This window comes from Pomacea canaliculata, linkage group LG14, assembly GCF_003073045.1.
Source record: "Pomacea canaliculata isolate SZHN2017 linkage group LG14, ASM307304v1, whole genome shotgun sequence".
Classification (NCBI taxonomy): Eukaryota; Metazoa; Mollusca; class Gastropoda; order Architaenioglossa; family Ampullariidae; genus Pomacea; species Pomacea canaliculata.
Window position 1 is genome coordinate 1,207,928 of NC_037603.1, and position 20,074 is coordinate 1,228,001.

At 36.3% G+C, this 20,074-nt stretch overlaps 2 protein-coding genes across 6 annotated transcripts; one reads left to right on the forward strand and one right to left on the reverse strand.

Annotated features, from left to right (window-relative positions):
• The first annotated feature begins 841 nt into the window (after window positions 1-841).
• LOC112555069 (rhomboid-related protein 4-like) lies at window positions 842-8,497 on the forward strand. Of its 5 annotated transcripts, XR_003097397.1 has the most exons (9): window positions 842-999; window positions 1,511-1,653; window positions 2,052-2,270; window positions 2,882-2,993; window positions 3,868-4,017; window positions 4,772-4,858; window positions 5,801-6,073; window positions 6,308-6,524; window positions 7,487-8,497. XR_003097397.1 is itself a non-coding variant. In XM_025223234.1 (8 exons), exons 2-8 carry the CDS (start codon window positions 1,549-1,551, stop codon window positions 6,319-6,321), a joined length of 960 nt encoding a protein of 319 aa, XP_025079019.1. In that variant the 5' UTR covers window positions 842-999; window positions 1,511-1,548; the 3' UTR covers window positions 6,322-8,497. The 5 variants fall into 5 exon arrangements, 4 of the variants coding, with proteins under 4 accessions (XP_025079019.1, XP_025079017.1, XP_025079020.1 ...); XM_025223234.1 differs by having other exon boundaries at window positions 6,308-8,497; XM_025223232.1 differs by lacking the exon at window positions 6,308-6,524.
• Window positions 8,498-8,913: 416 nt separating this feature from the next.
• Window positions 8,914-20,058, reverse strand: LOC112555071 (cysteine protease ATG4B-like). The gene is made up of 12 exons (XM_025223240.1): window positions 20,027-20,058; window positions 18,864-18,992; window positions 17,823-17,894; window positions 17,267-17,365; window positions 16,938-17,036; window positions 16,299-16,371; window positions 15,708-15,791; window positions 15,014-15,128; window positions 14,613-14,691; window positions 14,228-14,376; window positions 12,715-12,874; window positions 8,914-11,888 (listed from the first exon to the last, which is right to left on the reverse strand). The coding sequence occupies exons 1-12, from the start codon at window positions 20,037-20,039 to the stop codon at window positions 11,821-11,823; spliced, it is 1,140 nt and encodes a 379-aa protein (XP_025079025.1). The 5' UTR covers window positions 20,040-20,058; the 3' UTR covers window positions 8,914-11,820.
• Window positions 20,059-20,074: the final 16 nt, after the last annotated feature.

Consider the following 20,074-nt stretch of genomic DNA (forward strand, 5'->3'; position numbering starts at 1 on the left):
CACATCAAATGAACATAGCCTAACCTTATATTGAAACTAATTTGGGAAAAATTCTTAATTATCCTGATGGTCTAAAATCCATGAAATCCATAAGTTAACAACCAACAATTGAGTTTGACAACAAAACAAACCCTGTCAGTCCTTTTCGAATCGACGAACAATTGTAAGCAACACACGATTGGTTGGTTGCTAGAGAAGCGACCAACCAGAGTGCTGCGTTGTATCCCAGCCCCCGATTAGCTCAGTACAGTGGCGCGTAGTGTACTTTTTCGTCCTTCGTTCTATTACAGGTACTGTTTCGTACTACTCTACTGTACAGTATATTATGTGTTTGATCTTTTATTTACTGTAAAGGTGCAGTACATGCGCAGAACAGTGTGGGAATGGTTATTAAGGAAATAGGACAGGTTTATGTAGCGTAAAAGTATGGGTATATGGTTTATATAAAGCCTAATTTAATATATACTGTATACAGACATATAAATATACCATTTCTATTTCGTGGATTTTCGGTTATTGTGGTTGGTTCTGGAACGCGATATCGAGGGATTACTGTATTTGATGTCAATTGTGAGATCACAGATGAAGATGCTCTACTAAGCCTACTTTGTGTGATTCCTTGGTTTTCATATATAGCAGTACATATTAATTATAGCAGAAGAGTATAGCAAACATGCAGCTCTTATCGGGGCACATGGCGCATCATTTACCGATAAAAATTGCCAAAGACGATAGCGTAAGTATATTATATTTGTCCATGACACATGACCTGCATGTGTATGAGAGAGGAGTGCAATAATCTGCAGCAGCAGGAAAGCAGACGACACGAGAGCTCTCGTATTGAGAGGTGAAAAAGGCGGCGTTCTCCCCGTCTGCTCACAGACGTTAAGATCACAAGAGGGAATCAAATCATCGTACAGGACCTAAACAACTTTCAGCAACTTGCCCTAACCACTTGTTACTGCAGCCTTAACCGTTGTATTTGCTGTTTAGTGCAAGGTACTGTAGTTGTTTCATTCCTTCATTCTTACAAGATTTTTGCGATTATTTCTTTTTTCAAAGCACAGTGGAAGTTCTGTTGTTTGCTGTACTGTTCATTTTGAAGTGTATACCAACAAGTTCAGAAATAATATAAACAGACTGTTGTTACTATCACCTGTTTCTATAAAGTTCAGTAAGTAATTAACAAACGCCCAACTGTTTCATTAACATTATTGACATTGCCAAGTAGGCTGATGTAATCAGTGTGAATGATGTTGAATTGCGTATGTAGTGATCTAGGATCCCCGAAGGCTGAAGAAAATTCTGGGCTGTTAGCATAATCTTTTGCAGGAAATGTATAAATTGTGACAGGAATAATCAGACACTGTCTTGAAATGCAGGATTTTAACAGAAATGTGCCTATTTTTTTTTTTTTTTTTTAATTCAGCTAGCACAATAGTAATACATGTATCTTGATATGTATAGCTATCGTATTTATTAGATTAACTTAAAATCTTTATGTTAACAGGGTGTTAAAGCGTTTAATGAACAGTCATACTAAAAATCATGGCAAGAAGAGGGGGACTGGGGCTGTTTTTGCTGAGTGCAGAGATTCTGAACTTGGGGATCACAGAGATTCCTACAGTTACACTTGCTGCATTAGTTGGCCAGGTAAAGTACAAAGGCGAAAAAGATAAATCATAAAAAATACAGCCATCTGACTCATTGCTGAAAAAAGGAGATAAGACTAAGAGAATTCTTATAACTGGTTTGTCTTTGTTTAGCCTGTTTACAAACTTGGTAAAGTTTATTTGTTTGAACCTAAGAGCACCATATTTTAAATTATTGACTTCTAAGTTGATGAAGTTACTAAGCATGAGGGAAAAAAAGTGATATTGTTAATATTTCTTAATATAAAATTATTGTACTAAATTATATAATTTATTATTACTTTATTAGTATTATATAAATATTGTTTCCAATAACAATTTAAAATCAGCGTTCTTTTCCTCTTAAAGCCTGTTAAACCACATGGTGTTTATAACACATTTAAATAATTTCTTTTACAGGTTGTCATCTTCTTGGATTTCTTCCCTAGATATTTTCCATCAGCAGCTTCTGTGTGTGTGAGTTCTTACATGGTCTGGAACAATGGTATGTGGAAACGCCTCGTTTTAGCCCCTTTATATCATGGCAATGATATGCACCTATACTTCAACATGATCTCATTTCTGATGAAAGGAAGAACCCTTGAAAGGAAATTTGGAAGTATATACTTTTTGTGGATGGTAAGTAAAAGCAGTCTTCCATTGTAGTTCTGTTTTTGTTTTCCAGTAACACTGCAGATAAAAGGAACCCGTAAAAAAAGGCATATGCAATGCAATAAAAAAAAAAAAAAGCACTACATTGCATATTTCATTGATATATTCAAGTATGTATGGGGAGGTGTGCACACTTTTATGTACATGTACATTTCATAGATATGCATACTTATGTGTGTTTATGTGAATGTGAGCATGAGAAAGATGGCAAAAATGTATGTGCATATTTTAGGTGTTTTTGTGTTTTACATGTGAGATAGTTGTGTAAATAGCTGTTTATTGTGGTGAGCAAATTTTTGTGTTGTTTGTGATCATATAACAAGATCAGATTGATGTGTTAACAAATATTCCTAAATTTATAAATACCAATCACTTTGCATCAGATTTTGTCCTAAATAGATTTTACTTCTCATACATCAGATATAAAGTTGAAAAAGGACTAGCAAGATTAGTTGTATTAATTAAGACATTTAGATTAATTATATTACTGTATTTCCATAATGAAAAATAATGCTATTCTTTTGTACTCCTAACACTTGCTAGTTTATTCTGTCAATAGTTTTTCTCTCTTCTTTCAGCTTTCAGTGTTCACAGTCTTGTCCAGCTTGCTTTACGTGGTCCTTGGTGTACTGTTAGCAGAATTGCTAGATGATATTCACTACCTTACACAATGTGCAATTGGCTTCTCAGGTAAAAACAAGAAAATTTCTTATTTGTCTCATTATTCTTATCCAGACTGCTTGTTGTTAGTTACCCCCTAGAATGCCATGCAACATATTGGTGAAGAATTAGATGCGTTGCAATAATGTTGTAAGGAGACAGTGTTCAGTTGTTACGTGCAGCTTAATGACTTGAACAATTTCCAGTTTTGTTTTACCTGAATGGAAGGGCCTGTTCATTTATTGATTTGGGCCATCAGTGACCAGTAATTTTATTTTCATTTGATTAAAATTTATTCCTTTGATAGTGCATTATAACCATTAGTAGTCTGTCATAAATGATTTCATATTCAACTTATTGGTTATTAAAACTCTTAAATTAAAACTGGAGACCTTACCATGGGCTCAGACTCGATTATTGCAGGGATAAGATTGAATTGATAGCTGCATCATTAGTTACATTGTTTTCCCTGACCAACATAAAAACATGGCTGCAGACTGTACACATTTACGATCAAAAGAAGATAAAAGCAGTATTATAATCTTTTAATACTTAAGTCATTGGGAAGTGAGGTGTTACAGGCTACACTTAACCCATTTGTCTCCTCCCACATTATCTTCCTTTCCACAAACTTTTAAGGGGTCAAGTGCACAGCGCGGACAACACTTTGCCAATGGGCATCAATCTGGTTAGCTTCAGTCTCGGACACCAATGCCCCAACTTCCTATCCATGCTCTGCTTTCCCTTTTGTGTATGGTGTAATCTGACAAGACTTTGAAAGGAAATGTGATTTCATGTTTTATCAAATTAAAATTTATAATTTTGCAAATTTATGGGGTGACCATTTTTGGCAGTGGCAGCTGACTGGCACAGTTTGAGTTGCTTGATGGAATGTCCGTTGCAGGTGTTGTGTTTGCACTGAAAGTGGTGACAACACACTATGCTCGAGAGACTCAATATCACCTCTTTGGCTTCATCCGAGTCCCTGCACGCATGATCTACTGGGTAGAACTTTTGCTAATTCAGATCTTGGTGCCAAATGTCTCCTTTATAGGTGAAGCAACACTTTTCTAAATAGAGTTTTGGAGAGAAAGAGATTGTTTGCTTATGTATATCAGTGCGTGTCTAATAGGCATTTTTGAAATTTCTTACATCATATTTCACTAGTAATACACTGTGGGTATTAATGGAGGGATAACTGTTTCTCCAATTAGTAATGGGTGTTTACTTGTGGGTAGCTGTCAGTAGCTCTAAAGTCCCTTGTGGGACATTTGCCTGTTGTGAGGCTATAGGCAGGTTAATTGATTAGCTTTGAAGAGATCAGTCATAGCACATGTGCTAACAAATGCAGAGTTGCATATTATCTCACATTAACATTATAACAGCAGCTTATTTGTTTAGCAGTAGTCTAGTGAAGTTTATGGGTACACTTTTTTCCTCGTCTCATTAAGAATGTAGGATGTGATTAAAGGACTGTCTTTTCTAGTATTTTCATTGTTTTGCTTTTTACCCTAATTCTTTTAAAAATAATTTTATCTGGTACATCCAAGTCTGGGATGCATGAAGCAATCATGTTTCCTTCTGATTTATAAAATTGATCTGTAAAACTACTTGAAGTGTCAGATAGTTGATATTTCCAAACGGGCAAATAGAGGGAGAAGAATACTTGTGCAGTGCACTGTGAGTCATTTGACACATTCTGACATTATGAAGCACTTTCCCTTGCTATAGTTAACATGCAGTGTTTGATAACAGTTTGACCATTAATCACTGCATTAAGCCTAATTATAGCAAATTGTGTCTCTTAGGTCACCTGGCTGGAATCATTGTTGGGCTGCTGTATATCAAAGGACCTCTTGGGCCCATAATGAATTCCATCATCTCACCCTATTATGGTTTGTCTCTATTTTCTTTTATTTCCAATGTTGTTCTTAAGATATTGGTGAACTTGAGTTATTATGAGTTATTCATTATCCACAGTCGTAGGGGGTCAGCAAACAGTCTATGACTGCCCCAACATGCTGTTGATTGCCTCCAGTAGTTCATTCTGGAAATTCTTGAACAGAATCTGGCTATTTCTCAGTTACTTAAAACTAACTTGATGATCCTACTACAAGAATTCGGCTATTTTTCAGTGATTCTAAAACTAACTCCATACAACTGTGAATACATCCAATTGGTGGGTGGCCTCATATGAAGCTAGTATCAAGTTTTTCAATGTGTAAATGATCATGGTCAGACTAAACAGAAAAACCCTTGTCCTCATACTTCCTGGATTCCAGAATTATTTTTATATGGCAACTGCTCTGAGGGAATAACATGCAATGTCATATTAGGAGACTGTCCACAGGCCTGAAAATCTGGATATTAAGTTTTCTGTGGACTGTGCTGTAAAAGTGCATTTATTTATTTTTGTTAAGCGACTTGAGTTTACCATTAGAGTAGGGATAATGCGCTATGCAAGCAAGTGTTGGCTATATTTTGCTTAACTATTTGGATTTGCTTATTGTGTGTAGATGACTGGAAGATAATTTGACAGGGAATTCTGCTTATAAGTTAACAACCTTTGAGGTTGTAATAAAAATAGTCTAAGGATTCTCAAGAAACCGTCAAGTGAGGGGTTCATGTTTAAATTATGATATTCATATTCAAACTTATTCACTCATGTTTGTATCCACTATAAATAAAAAAAAATTTCCATTTTTTTGTTGATGATGTCTTGTTTAAATTAAGAGAGACATGCATAAATAAAATTTGAGGCAGGATGTATAGTCTATTAGACTTGCTGATTTGTTTTGAAGATTCATTGTATTTCAAACTACATAACTCTACACCAGGACAGGCACACAGACGAAGTCGATGGGCTAGAACAACTGGGCCATATAGTGACCCTTACGTAGGCCGGAAATACAACAGGAATTATAATGCCAACACACCTTACAATGCTCAGTACAACCGTGGTTATACAGGCGGAACTCAGTCATCAGCACCATTTGCAGGAGAAAGCCAGTACATGTACCAGGACTTGACTGGAGGATTATCAGAGGAGGAGCAGTTAGATCGTGCTGTTTTTGAGAGCATGCAACAGCCTCAAAGCTTCAGAGGTAGAGGTAATAAAAAATATATATCTTGAAAATTGTGTGCAATCTTTTCTTTCTAATGAGTAACGAATACTTTCATTATGGAGGTTATGTGGAATCTTTGGGTTATCAAGTAGTAATCTGTCCACTTTGTAAAGCCCAAAAGTCTTTATAACAGGTTTTTTTTCCTAGCATCTTTTATTCTCTTTTCCTTCGTAATTTCCCCATGATTGGTTGAATGCATGATTTTATGTATGTTCACAGATTCACCTAGTTAGCGTATGGTCCCAGCTCTCCATAGCCCTGACAACATAGATGTCTTCATGCATGTCTGATCTGTATGTTGTGACCACTTTCTGTCATCATCGTCATTCATCCCTTGGAACTGGTCATGGTGGGGGAAGCACATGGATTGATGCAGCAGATGACAAGACCTGCCACTCATGCCTGTCTTGGGTGAAGTGAGCAGGTCCTGCACAAAGTCAGTCCACACTTTCATTTTTGTAAACCAGTTCTTCCTCTGGCCACCATGGTGTTGACTGCTGTCCAAAGTACCTTAAAAGAGTCTTCAGCAGAGTGTTGGCCTGACAGTTTAAATGCTTATGAAATGGAATAGATTCTTCTTTCTGTGAATAGTGATGTTTGGAGGCATGTTTCTCAAAAACATTCAAATATTTGGAAATACTTGTATTCTCTTGCTGAGTTTGTCTAATCATTAAAAATAAAATGCACCCATTAGTCATTTGAACTGTCTGTGCCTTTCTCACAACAGCTGCACAGTTAAATCTTGGAGGCAACACAGCTCAAAGAGGACATGAATAAGAATAAGAATTTGTTTATTGGCCAAGTGACACTGCACTTGGAATATGACTTGATGGATGAGATAGAGCAAAAGAAAGAATAATCAGGCATATCCTATACATATGCACATACATAGTACCATTCTACCTCTCTTGCTGTCTGTTCCACATTTCCTTTCTATCACAGACACAAGACACTGTCCACAGTGTCTAGACATGATCCACACATTGCAGAGTCAACTAAAACATGTGAGCAGGCACAAATGGATGCTTGGTCACCCACAGGCATTGTACATGACCCTCAAAGACTGCAAAAGGACACATTCAGCTAGTATTGATCCCAACACGAGCTATCCCTTCAGCAAAGAAACTAGATCTCAACCAGGAACTTCTGACCTCAGAAGGCATGAGGCAGAACAGGATATTGGCCAAGTGGAAAGCATCATCTTGTGTGCTCTGCACAGACTGGACTGAATGTAGATTGTGCCCACAGGGGGTAGGTCACAGCAGGCACCATCCAAGTAAAACTTTTTATTTGCTCAACCAATCATGGGAAAACTTACATTTACTATGAAGTGGTTATGTCAGAGACGTTTAAGCTGTTTTTATACGAGACCTTACATCTTTCATTTCTGCTCAACAGAACTGCATCCAGACCTTGATGAGCTCAGAGCAAGGCGATGTTCTCGGTTCCGTAGATGCATTTAGAGAGTGCTTGTAAGGCCTGTATTTATGTTGCAGAGTGGATATTAAAGTATGTTTGTGAGAGATATATATATAGTGTATGAGCACGTGTGGAAGTCCCTCTGTGTGCTTGTTTCCAGCACTGTGATAGTTTCGGCTGTCTCAATCTTTGCATTAAGTCTCACACACATACAGTCCCAGCAGAATAGTTTGGCATTCATCTTGGAAGTGTACTCCAAACTTTGAGCTCTGCCTATCCATGCGCGCGTGCACATGCACACAGAGTAGTATTTTTTTCTGCATCTCATTCTTGTCATTCTCAAAATATCTGACATGGAGATAGCAGCACCTGCAATTGCTATATGGTGAATCTATTTTACCAGTTTTTTCCCTTTAAAATGCTCGTCTGTTTAATACCCGAGGTATAGTACATTCATTTGGAGTTACACCAATTCTAAAAGGGGGCCAAAATTGTACATTTTTGAGACCCATTTTTCAGAGGCCTTTTCGGACACTACCTGCTTCCAAGAAATGGCAGCTGTGATGTTGCATCGATGTTTCCTTAGTATTTAGGGTTAGTACTACAGCTGCATCTGGTGGTATAAATACAAACCCTTTATTGTCAAATGTTATATGTTAAAAAGTACAGGCATATGGCCTAGTGTTTTTTTTGTCACTAAATATCATCCTTGTGGTTGATGTACTTTTTCTGGCAATGCAGATGTGTCATACTTAAGCAAAGTGGGTTTGAATCTTCAAATACATGTGCATTCCAGGTTTTCTATTATAATTTCAAAAGAATGTGGTTGTATCACGGGTCTCAATTTCTGAAGAGAAATGAAGCAAGACCACTTGCACTTTTGCAAGTGCTTGGGGCTTTTCTCTTGTTTGTTGAACTAGGTTTCTTTCTTGTTCTGCAATGCACACAGAATATTTCAATTTATACCAGGAAATAAAACTTGCATCTACACAATGATTTATGTGTTTATTTGGTGTGTTGGCATGCACAAATATTTGAAGAGAGAAGTGAGCAAAGTCACCTAAAAAATGTACCAGAGCATATAAGCATTGTACTTGCTGCCTACTGTGTGTATACTGGATACTCACAGTCCCAGTGCTTTTAGAAGTCGATTGCACATTTGAGCGACTTATCTTCAATGCGTTTATAAATGTCTGTCTTAAGTGAATTAATGAGTTATCTGAAACTACACAAAGCTGCACACAGCTACATGCACATTTTACAAGGATATGCACGAAAATAACTAGGAAGTATGATTTTAAAAGGGAGTTTGTAAAAACCGCCAGCAAATGTCTGGTCTGGTGCAAGTAAAACTTCTGGAACACTGGAAAATCTGCCAACATGAATAAAAATAAGTGAAGATGAAATGATTTTTAAACATTTTTTTAGGCCTTCAAAACATGTTTAATGGCTGTGGATGTCACAGATCTTTTACCCATGCTTACATGCTGTACACAAAATTATGGTTATAATACAGTTGATCAAAAAAAATTTAAGCAATTTTTCTATTATAAGATACAATCATACACTAAATTTAATGTACAATCTAATGAAGGCATAATTTAAATGAGATGTTTTAGAGTTTATCACAACCTCCCTTCCACCAAGTTGCCCAAAGTGAAATTATCATGTTGCCATTGAGTTTGTAAGCTAGAACTGTGTCAGTATTATACTTCTATATTACATTTTTAAAATTGAAACTTTTACATACTTTTTAATTGAAATTTATTGTGTATCAAATGACTACAGCATATTGCAAATTCTGAAGATAGTCTCTATACTGGCGAGATGATTTCTCTGTAGGCTGGTAATCATTACTTTTGATTCACTGGGGCTCCCACAATCCTGGCCTCTTAATATTTTTCTCATGTTCCAGCCCAATAATAATTCTGTACTTTTCAGTAAACTGATGCATGACAAGGTTGCTTTGGAACCTTCCCTTGTTATGCACTGAAAGACTCAAACACCTAATAAGAGCACAGTAGTATCATCAGACAGCTGTCTCCATACACTTAATACTGAAGAGAATGCACAATTTTTACAAGTCCACAAACTTCATTCACGCACAAAATTCTGCTACTGTCCATGCATAATTTATGTTTGTACATTAAAAAAAAAAAAATTCACCACAAATATTTGTATTAACACTGCAGAGCAACTTTCTAGAAACTTTACTTGGAAATGCTGTTTTCTCTATTACTGGCATTTTAAACTGCAAATACCATGGTGATTATCCCAGACATAGCCATGTTTTCCATCTTTCATCACTGAGGAATGTTATAAAACTGGAAATATGTGTTGTTCTGTATGACCTGCAACCCTCATATGCCAAAAACTGTTACAAATCTTTTGAAAAAGCAAAAACTTGAATAAGTATAAATAATAAATTCAAATGACTAGACACTGCTTTATGTTACTTGGGTGTGGAAAGTAAAAACTGTAATAAGTTTTCTCCTTAATAGGAATCAAATCTCAAAACCTGTCGACTCCAATACAGTTTCAAGGTCATCATATGGATATTGAAATGCCAAAAACGTTTAAGACAAAAAGAAAGAGAAATTTAGGAGTTTTGCAAGAGAAATAATTTTAAAAAATGCCTTTATAAACATTTTCTGGATCAGCTTCTAATTTTTTACATAATTAAAATGAGTGTCTGATAGTGATTGGGTTAAAAATACCCTCTTGTCACCAGATCTTGCCTTAGGACACTGTATGTAACAACACCTGGTTATCGGGTGTTTTCTTTGGGTACTCCAGTTTTCTCTCTTCTCCAAAACCAACTGACACTGTTAAATTTAAATCTTGACTAGAGTTTTCAAATTAGAAAAACTTGGTTTAAAAAGACCAAACCATTCAACATAACCCTGGCTGTCGGTACAGCAAACAACTGTCAAACTCATGGCGGTGAGCTAACAGAAGAAAAAAGAGATCTCTAGAAAAGTTGGAAGTGGCAAAGATTAATTCTTTGCAACACTAACCTCAGAATTTGCATTCTTTTTTACCCCAAACACTTTTGATATGAATGAATAAGATTATTCCTTTTTTTCCCCTTTAAATGTAGGAGACTCAAATTATTGCATTAATTTATGTGGCCAAATTCACACATAAAACATCATCATCATTATCAGTCCTTAACCTTGAAGGCTACATACTGTTCAAAAAGATATAAACATTTGTGATAATCAACCGATGTTTACAAAAAAAATCTGTTGCATAAGTTAAAACCAAATTCAGGCACGCCCAGTCCAGTTTCTCCAGCACGCCAACATCAAAACAATGTGATAATGGAACTAATTCTGTACTGTACTGCTTTGGTTGCAAGTGTGAATAAAGAGTCTACATAAAGCACTTCAATAATTTCTTCTTTCTGCTTGCAACTGAAAGTTTTACATCAAAACATACAGGACTTTATAAAATGATCAAAATACGTTGACAGATATTTGCTGCTTTAATTTTTGGCAGTGTCCTTAATAAGCATTAGCTTACTGTGGAACTCATACTTATGTTTTAAAGTCGACCTGCTGACACAATTCATCAATGCTGAGTTTTGATAATAGGGGATGAGAATGAAAACAAGCATAAAAAAGAACTGCAGCCAAGCAAAGGAATAGTTTTGTCACGAAACTACTGACACAAAAATATTTTTCACAGCCAAAACTATAAATCATGAACTCAATCTCTTTCCCCCTGGTTTTAAAACAAAAAGCTTTTAGATAACCACATGGATGACAATCATTCTTGCAGAAAACACAAGCTGAACAAAAAGTGAGGTTGTGATGATCTACCTTACCTTGAAAATTTCTTTCCAGGGTAAATTTGCAAACTTAAAAATAATGTAATAACTAAAAATGAAATAAGCAATAGCAAAAAGGAACAGCAGAATTAATGGCCTGTCTGGAAATCTTGTCTTGAAACAGCCAAGCTTGTACATTAGAAGGAGAGAAAAGGACAAGAAGAATTCTTCAGATATATTTCAAATTTTAAAATACACTTGTTCGCTTGCTGAGGTTCTCTATAAGGTGCTGTCTGGATATACATCACAATATCACCAAACTCCAGACTCTGCAGGGAATGATGACAGATACTTCAGCCTTTAAAGCCATTTTCTTGCACAGGTACAGAAGGAAGGAAAGATGGTTGCAGTTCCACATAAATCTTTACATTTGGAGACTGACAACAACGAAAATGCAACAGAATACATTGCTTATAAACCATAATGCTAAGAATGGATTTAAATGTGGTGATGTGTGCCTGATGAGATGTCTTTATTTTAATTAGATGATCTCGAACTCCTCTTCATCAACACTGCTGCCCTCTGCTTCTGCTCCAAGCATCTGGAATCCTGCAAGTAGGAAAAAAGATGAAAGATTGTAGGAAAAAACCAGGACATTAAATTTGTCTATCTGGGCTGCTCTTAACCTGTTAGTCTGAAGTGCACAGTTTGGATCTATTGGCTGGATTCCACTCCACCATGTTTCACTCACTTTGGCTGCATTCCACTTCGCCGTGCTTCACTTGCTTTGGCAGCGAACTTGAGCTACAGTGAATAAACTGAAGTGATGATCCCCTTTTGTAGTTTCATTTGATATCTTCATATTCTCAAGATTACTCAATATCTTCCCAGTATTCTCCTGATGTCACTAACCTTATTCTCTGGAGTGGTTACTGTTAAATCTACTGTTAATCTCCTTTACTGGTGGAACGCATTGTTCATAGTTCAACATCTTTGTTACTAGTTTGTGATCTTGTTCTACATCTTTGTTACTATTCTGTGATCTTATTGAGTGCAATGATTCCACCTTTGGTTGAGATATTGCAATCAATAAATTCTCGCTTATTATTACTAACCACCCTTAGTTTGCACCAGTCAACATTGTAATAACTGAGGATAAGAGCAAGCCACACGTTAATGCATGTTTAAAAAAAGGCTCATCAAATGTTTACCTTCCTTTGAAATGTGGTGAAAGAAAAACAAAACACAGAAAACCGGAAAAATACACTTGCTGGAAAAGAAATAGTGGGGTCCAATATCTACAAACATATTTCTGTCATCCAGATGTACATGTGAAAGACTCTGGGCCAAAGCAAGATCTGCCCATAGTCAGGAAAACACTTGTGACTGGAATTTTTTGGGGAGAGGAGAGAGGATGCTGTAGTGATCCAGTTACCTGAATGTTTTGAGGAGGCTGCAACAGCACGTAAGGTGTACTGTAAATGCAATGGTCTTTCTTTGCGAATCTCAAACATGCAGTTCTTGTTTGATTTGCTGAACTTTCTGAAAGACTGGCACAGGTCATCAAAATTTTTTTCTGATTCACAGTAGAATCCCTGCCAACAGATTCCAAATGATATTCATCAAACTGTAGTCACAACAGTCATAACAGTTCACTGCTCACAAGTGCTCAACTTGTGTTTCACATTCCCACTGATAAACTTCATCTTCTAATGCAAGACCCATAAATAGCTTCATGTGCAGAGCTAGTTTTAACTCATCATAATGTTTTCAGCACAAAGTGATTCTTCTATTAAAGGAATTTCTTTTCAGTCACCAAAGCTGTTCTTAGTCAATATTTTCACTAGGTGATGGTCGAAAGTCAACATTTTATTGTAATGCTAAGTGCTAGATGTTGCACAATCTTTCTCATGATTAGACATTGGAACAATATATTATTATAAACATCTATATTTTTTCAAGCTGTAAAATGATCTCAAGAAGTGTTGTTGTGGAAATCTGTGATGCAAGAATCAGAAAACTTGCATGTGTTTTAAAATAAGGTCTAAGATTTAAAATGAAACAAAACTCAAGCCTAACCCTGCCCTCAAATACATAGCCAAAAGAAAAAAAAATCCACATAAATGCCAGTGGATATGATTGCAAGGATGCAGGTGATTGAATGGAGATATTTCCAGACCCACTACAGCTACATGTGGTGTAAATGGACAAATGGAAGAAAATTCTTGATTCAACACAGATGCAGATGACACAAAGGTAACAAAATGGATAAATTCCCTGCCTCAATATTGCTACAGATGACAAGAAGAAACAGGAGGAATTAACGTTTAATGCCAAATCAGCAATTATGGCTGTATCACATCAAAGCAGCCAGCCCTGTAAACAGATAATAATAGGATTTCTGAAGCCCAATTGCCCACATGGAAGTGAGCTTGATGCACTTCACAAGAGACCAAGGGCAGTGTGGAAAGAGGCTGATGTAAACATCACAATCGAGGACAAATAAGCACAACATACAAACACGAACATGCACAGGTTAGCATGGCAATATAACAGCATGAAGGAAAATAGAGATAGGAATGTATGGGAGAAAGGACAACAGGATGGATAAGTTATAGTAGGTGTTTCCGAAAGAGATGTGCTTTAAATTCATGTTGGAAGGCTTGTACTGACACTGCTGTGCAGAGAAATGGAGGAAGGCCATTTCAAATACAGGGGCAGGAGAAGGAGAAAGAGCTCTCCAGTCTTAGACGTACCATAATTAGAAGTGACAAAAAGGTGCAAAAGTTCCCAGATTCATCACACATAGGTGCCATGAAGGTGACAAAAAGAAGTTTCCAAACTCCACATATAAACGCAGACTTATTCCCAGACTCACCACAGTTCCAGATGAAAAGAGGGAAGAAGGGAGGTGGGATGGAACATAATACGCAAGTTCCTAGACTCACCACAGCTACAGATGGATCAAGCCTCGTCATTTTCATCCGACCAGGGAAAGGACAGTGATAACTTTCATCAAGAGCTGCTTGCTCTTCAAGGTCATCAATGTTTCCAGCTAGTTGTGTGGTGTGAGGATCCAAGTACACAATTTCATCACCTGTAAAATCAGACTGACATTTGATGAAATAAAAAAAAATCACAGATGGTTATTAAAGCACAGTAAGCATGTAAGCTTATTTATGACCCATTTAGGGTTATTTATGTTTTTGTAGAGACATCCAAGAACTTTCTCAGAAATATATTTCATGCCTTTATAAATTTTATGCTTTATCAAATGGCACAATGCCTTAAAGACAGCATAAAAGTGAAAGGGTGGATGACAAGTCAACATACCAACAAAGCCAATGAACCAGTGAGCATGGTTTGGCTTGCCTCCAATTATGCCTACAGACTGCTGTAGACTTAAACAGTGCTGCAACACAACTCATTCTGTCCAGGCTAGATATATTCAAATAATCTTTCTTGTGTTTATAAAACATTTAATCTCTATAAGGAAACAATTTTCAGGAAGATTTGACCGTAGGTTATGAAAGACCACATCTGCTCAACATCTTAACAATTCAAATTCAAAATAAGGAAGTGTGTCTGAAGTCAGTTTATACTTTTCCTGTTTTCTCTTGCTTTTAAACATTAAAAAAAATTATTTGTCATAAGCATCATGTGCATATCTGAACATGCACCCTCACTCCCACCATGCACAACCCATTACCCACGAATATGTTTATTCTCTTTACCTTTAAAGCTTCAAAATATATTGGGTTTATGTCTGTCAGACCAAGGCGTAATGGCACAATCAGCAACAATGGTTGCCACGTGCAAGGAAGACTGGACTCCCTCCCCCTGCAACTGCTTTTCTGAGTCTTTATTGTTGCCATGGTGACAGCCTGTTGGTCCCTGACCTCTGCCATATGCGTCATTCACAAAGTGTGAGAATCTTAGTGGATCTGGTGCACTGGGTACCTCTTGACCATCACCATTGACAGCTGCAGAGGTCCTTCCCACTTCAATCCCTAATGTTTCTTTAGACTGGCAGCACAGCTGTTCTGAAGGCATCAAAACAAACAAATACAAGAGACGTGTAAAGACCCCTTTTCCCCCAACACACACATCCCTTAAAAAAACCCAACCTATAATGTATCTCAAACTGTTGATCTACAATAAGTAATGTAATTAAGAAACTTGCATCACAGCCAATCGTAAACATGCCAGACATGTTTTGTTGAGCTTTTCTCCTTATAAATAATATTCTCACAAGACCATCTTGTTGCATAGCTAAGTGTGCGCGGAGATTGAAGTGATTAATGTCCTGTATAAATTTTGTCTCAAATACCACAACCCATGTAAGCCTTAATATTGACATTGACTGGTCAGAAATAAATGGGAAACCTGTTCTGTTTGAATAGAAATTGTTGTCATACAGCTCAGTACTTACTTATGTCATCTTCTATCACAGTGTTGTCAAGGGCAACATGGATAGCTAGACGACTCCAGTCGTCATAAATGGCCATACGTCTGCAAACACAAGAAAATCAACTTTTATTCTTACAAACCATAAAGAAAAATACAAGAAATCATTTTTGGCCTGCTGGAAAAAATGTAAATTTATAAAGCATGACTTACTCCTAATGACATCTTCATGCCTACTTACATCAAACTTTACCAATATAAAATTATTGAAATAAAAACTATCATGTGTTCTTTATCCTTTTACATCTAACCTATTTCATGATATCTAAATATTGATATTGGGGTGCTTAAATCATTGATTAAAGAATTTGCCCTATTTTTGTTGGTTTTTTTAATCAGTCTATGTAGATGAGGTGACAAGTAGAAAAAATTATAAACTTCCTCAACTCACAACTAAAACACTTTGTTCTTTGCTGGCTACACAAAAGAGTAAACTTTTCCTTGACAGATTTTTGCACGATGGCAATTACTTACTTCTATCATAGGAGCAGAAATCTGTTGACAAGAAATGCAGCTTTAAAACTAGACTTGGAAAAAAGTTGGCAAACTCACTTGAGAACTTGTGCTATTGTATTGGGACCAAACCACTGCCCCACTGCTTTGCCTTCAGATTCTCCCATTGAAGCTGCAATTAAAAGCTTGACACCTTATCAAGATTCCAGGCATCATCATCATCATCATCATCATTCCTTGCTACTCCTCGAGGAGCATAGGGCCGCAAAAGATTCCAGGCATGGACATGAGTAATTAACTCAAAAGATTAAGCTGAAAGTAAACTATTTTTTTTAGCATAAAACAGAAAGTTATTAGGGACGCGATAGTTAACTCTTATGTAGATCGCATAGATGGCAGATGGTGGCATCCTTAAACTTTAAGAGCTGTTTGAAATGTGATTGTCAGTGAATGATTGTTTTTAAGCACAAACACTTCACAATGTCAGTGTCATTCATTTAAGCCTAGATTGCTATTAACCTTGCCTTTTCCTTTAAGTGTTTCATTTTCTGATTCAGCAGTCAGAATAGAAAGATGTAGCAGCCTAGAAGGAAAAAACTCTCCACAAAGCAAATAACCGTTTATGTTAATGCTATCACTCAGCTGACAGGCAGATTATCATTTTCAGGGACTAGGGCTGTGACAAGTACTCTAAATCAGATATAAAAGGTCAATCAACAGACGAAAAAGCATGCTCACCTATTTGGTGTATAGAGTATATGCATGCTTTTCTATCCTGAAACATGCTTAGAATTCTCCAGTAATTCTGCTCTTGACACCCTGGATGCCACTGCCAATCTGGAAGATAAAAAACAAAGAGAAGTCTTAGGTTCTCAACATGATGAAATGATCACTGCATTCTTTCAAAATGTGAATTCTCACAGCAGTTGTTTTGAAGTTGACTTTATGCCTAGACTATGATATCAATAAGCCCTTGTGTCTGTTTAACATCCCAACATCCCCTTCCCAATTATATTTATGTTGGTAGGAGCTCATCCTTCAAAATCATTGTCAAGCATGGAACTAACCTCTGCCCAAGTGTCGAAGCAGTAGAGCCTGTGCCAGCATCATCTGCCCGCATCGTAGCATGCATCCCCATCCAGTGTCTGACACCTGCCCACTGCTGCCTGAAACCATCACACACATGCACACTGCACATTGTCCTACTGTCACCAAGTTATAAACTCTTGATCAGACTGACTTATGTCAATCAAAATATGAAAATTCTTCAAAGGTTCTCTAAGTGCCCAGTGGGTGCAAATGACTATATCAAAATCCATTTGTCTGAAATCTCTGAAAAGCTCTGTGCCATATGCAAAAGTTTTAAACAATGTAATGCTGATTTCTGAAGTTTTCAAAAACGTAATAACATTATTATCAATCTATAATGATAATGTATACAACACATCGAGGTAAATAGTAGGTGATCAGTGTGGGTTTACATTTTAACTTCGGCACACAGATATTCGGAGTCACACCTATTTATAACATTACATCAACTGCAGACTCAGCATAAAATACCAAATGCAAACATAACAGCTAGCAATAATCTAAGACAGAAATGAGTAATCAAGGCTCACCAACCTATTGATGGAAAATTTTTCCTATATGTGAACCAGAGTCTCGACCGTATATCTTCCTTTAACTCCTCCATATCTGCACAAAAGACATAGAAATACAGGCACAATGAAAATAAGCAAATAACTGTAGACACGTGTTTAATGACAGCATTTACAGCATTTAAGCTAAATGTGTGTGTGTATATATATAATAAATCTTATGTCCTTTTTACTTCTTCTGGCTATTGACTTAAGTAAAAACAAAGATCCCAGTAGATGGATTCAAGAGACATAGTTTGAATGGATCATGACATCATGTCACCATGCAGTTCGATTCTCAAAAACAATACGTGAACAAACTGACTAAATGTGCTTACAGTTGTTTGTGCACAACCAACCCCTAGTGTCCAGTCACCAGAAATCAAACTAAAGAATGGCAGGACGGTGATTTATTATAAAATTGTTTGCTGCTCAAATACACATCAAGTACCAAAATGGTGTCTTGGGATGTCTTAGTGACAGTACACATCTTGGTCTGAGTAAGCAAAGATTATAGGACCTGAAACCCTTCTTTCATTTTCACTTTATAAGGTGTGGTCTTTGGTTTTGGGCTTGCAATGGTCCAGCCTAACAAAGGAGGAAACCTGATGGGGAAGGATTGGACATTCACAAATTCAAATTGCGCAGTCATAAATAAAACACAGAATCAAAAAAAAAAAAAAAAAAAAGAAAAAATACAATGAAAATCAATTGTAAAATGGGTTAAATCAATGAGCATTAATTTCTATACATCTACTGAGACCATTGCACTTACCAACACAAATGAAGGATAGGAGATTATCATTATTATATAAAATACTTTGATTATCTCAAGAAACTGAAGATGCATATTAATTATTAGATATGCAGATTTTTCTTATTTCTAAAATGGCATTTATTAAAAAAATAGTTAATAAATAAAAAATAAAATAAAATACAAAATAATAGGATACACATTTTTTGGCAAGGGTGGAAATCTGCAAAAAGGACGAGAATTACAAGCCCTATTGTCCAAAGAGACACTCACCATGCAACGTACTAAACATTTTTCCCAAGATATAGACTGGCTCAGCTGTACGAGGAAATTCATCATGGGGTCGAGGTCCACTTTCATATGTAAGAGTGCTAATATTGGCTGCACAGGGAAGAAATGAATCTGGTGGCATAAATCATATAAAATATTTCTTAGTACTGATGGTTAAATTAGTCAAATCTTTTATCATGCATGTCTATATAAATGTCTCTCTCTCTGTATATATACATAAACTTTTATTGCATATGATGTACTAATGGAATGAGGATCAAGTAACTCTGTCAGCCAGCAAGTTAGTTATTTTAATTCAAGCAAGCTGAAATTGTTGACAGTAAAGATTCTCTGTTGTTTTAGTATAATGTGATCTGTCTTGTTGAGGAAACTGTTCCTATCATTTATCTTTAATTACTGCCCTATTACCAGGAGGGTAATTTATTTTACAAGATATCACAGCAAGAGTTTCATAATCTGGCATCATGTATGCTGCATTAATGAACCATTGAATGTGCATGCTCACCCCTTTCCATCAAAGACTACAGTTTATGTCAAATATAGTCTCTCACAAACTCATGATTTAAAAAGTTCATTTTAAAAGTACACAGAAAAGAAAGGGCATATCATGAACGCAATATATTATTTTGGGCTGATATAAAGATACATCATACTAAGACATAAGTGTTTTACCTATTAACTAATACCAAAATATTACTAGACACTGTTTGCAAGATCATGTTTAATAATTTCTAGCTTAGAAAGTGTTTTGTATAATTAAAACTCAAACAAATCCGTCTTATTGTCGTTATCAACATTTCTGTTCTAAAATTAGCGTGGCATTACTGTTATTCTTTGACTTCGAAAACAGTATTTATGTAGCCAGTATTTTTGGGGTAAGAAAACGCCTGGTGGCAACCAAGGAAATATGCTACTATCGCTATCATGTGACTGTCGACAATATCCATGACACTTCGCTGTCGAAAGTAGACTACTGAAATGAAGTCTACGTATAACAAGATCTGACGAATAGGGTTCTGTTAAATGACTTTGTACAAATAATTTTACTCTTTAAATCTGGCTGTTCTTAGATTCTCAGTTGACTAGTTCATAAATGTAATTTAAGGCAGGATTTAAAGTAACAGCGACGGGTAGTCTAGCCTTACCGTCGAAATCCATTTCCGTGCAAACCAAAACAAGCACACTACGCATGT

What these genes read in the sequence shown, in the direction of transcription:
- LOC112555069 (XM_025223232.1), top strand. Translation starts at nt 1,549, where the DNA reads ATGGCAAGAAGAGGGGGACTGGGGCTGTTTTTGCTGAGTGCAGAGATT. An exon ending in ATGTGCAATTGGCTTCTCAG is followed by an intron (nt 2,994 to 3,867) that starts GTAAAAACAAGA and finishes TGTCCGTTGCAG; the next exon opens with GTGTTGTGTTTGCACTGAAA. An exon ending in TCAAAGCTTCAGAGGTAGAG is followed by an intron (nt 6,074 to 7,486) that starts GTAATAAAAAAT and finishes TCTGCTCAACAG; the next exon opens with AACTGCATCCAGACCTTGAT.
- LOC112555071 (XM_025223240.1), bottom strand. An exon ending in GCTTCGACACTTGGGCAGAG is followed by an intron (nt 17,037 to 17,266) that starts GTTAGTTCCATG and finishes TTTATCTTCCAG; the next exon opens with ATTGGCAGTGGCATCCAGGG. An exon ending in CTGGTTCATTGGCTTTGTTG is followed by an intron (nt 14,377 to 14,612) that starts GTATGTTGACTT and finishes CTGATTTTACAG; the next exon opens with GTGATGAAATTGTGTACTTG.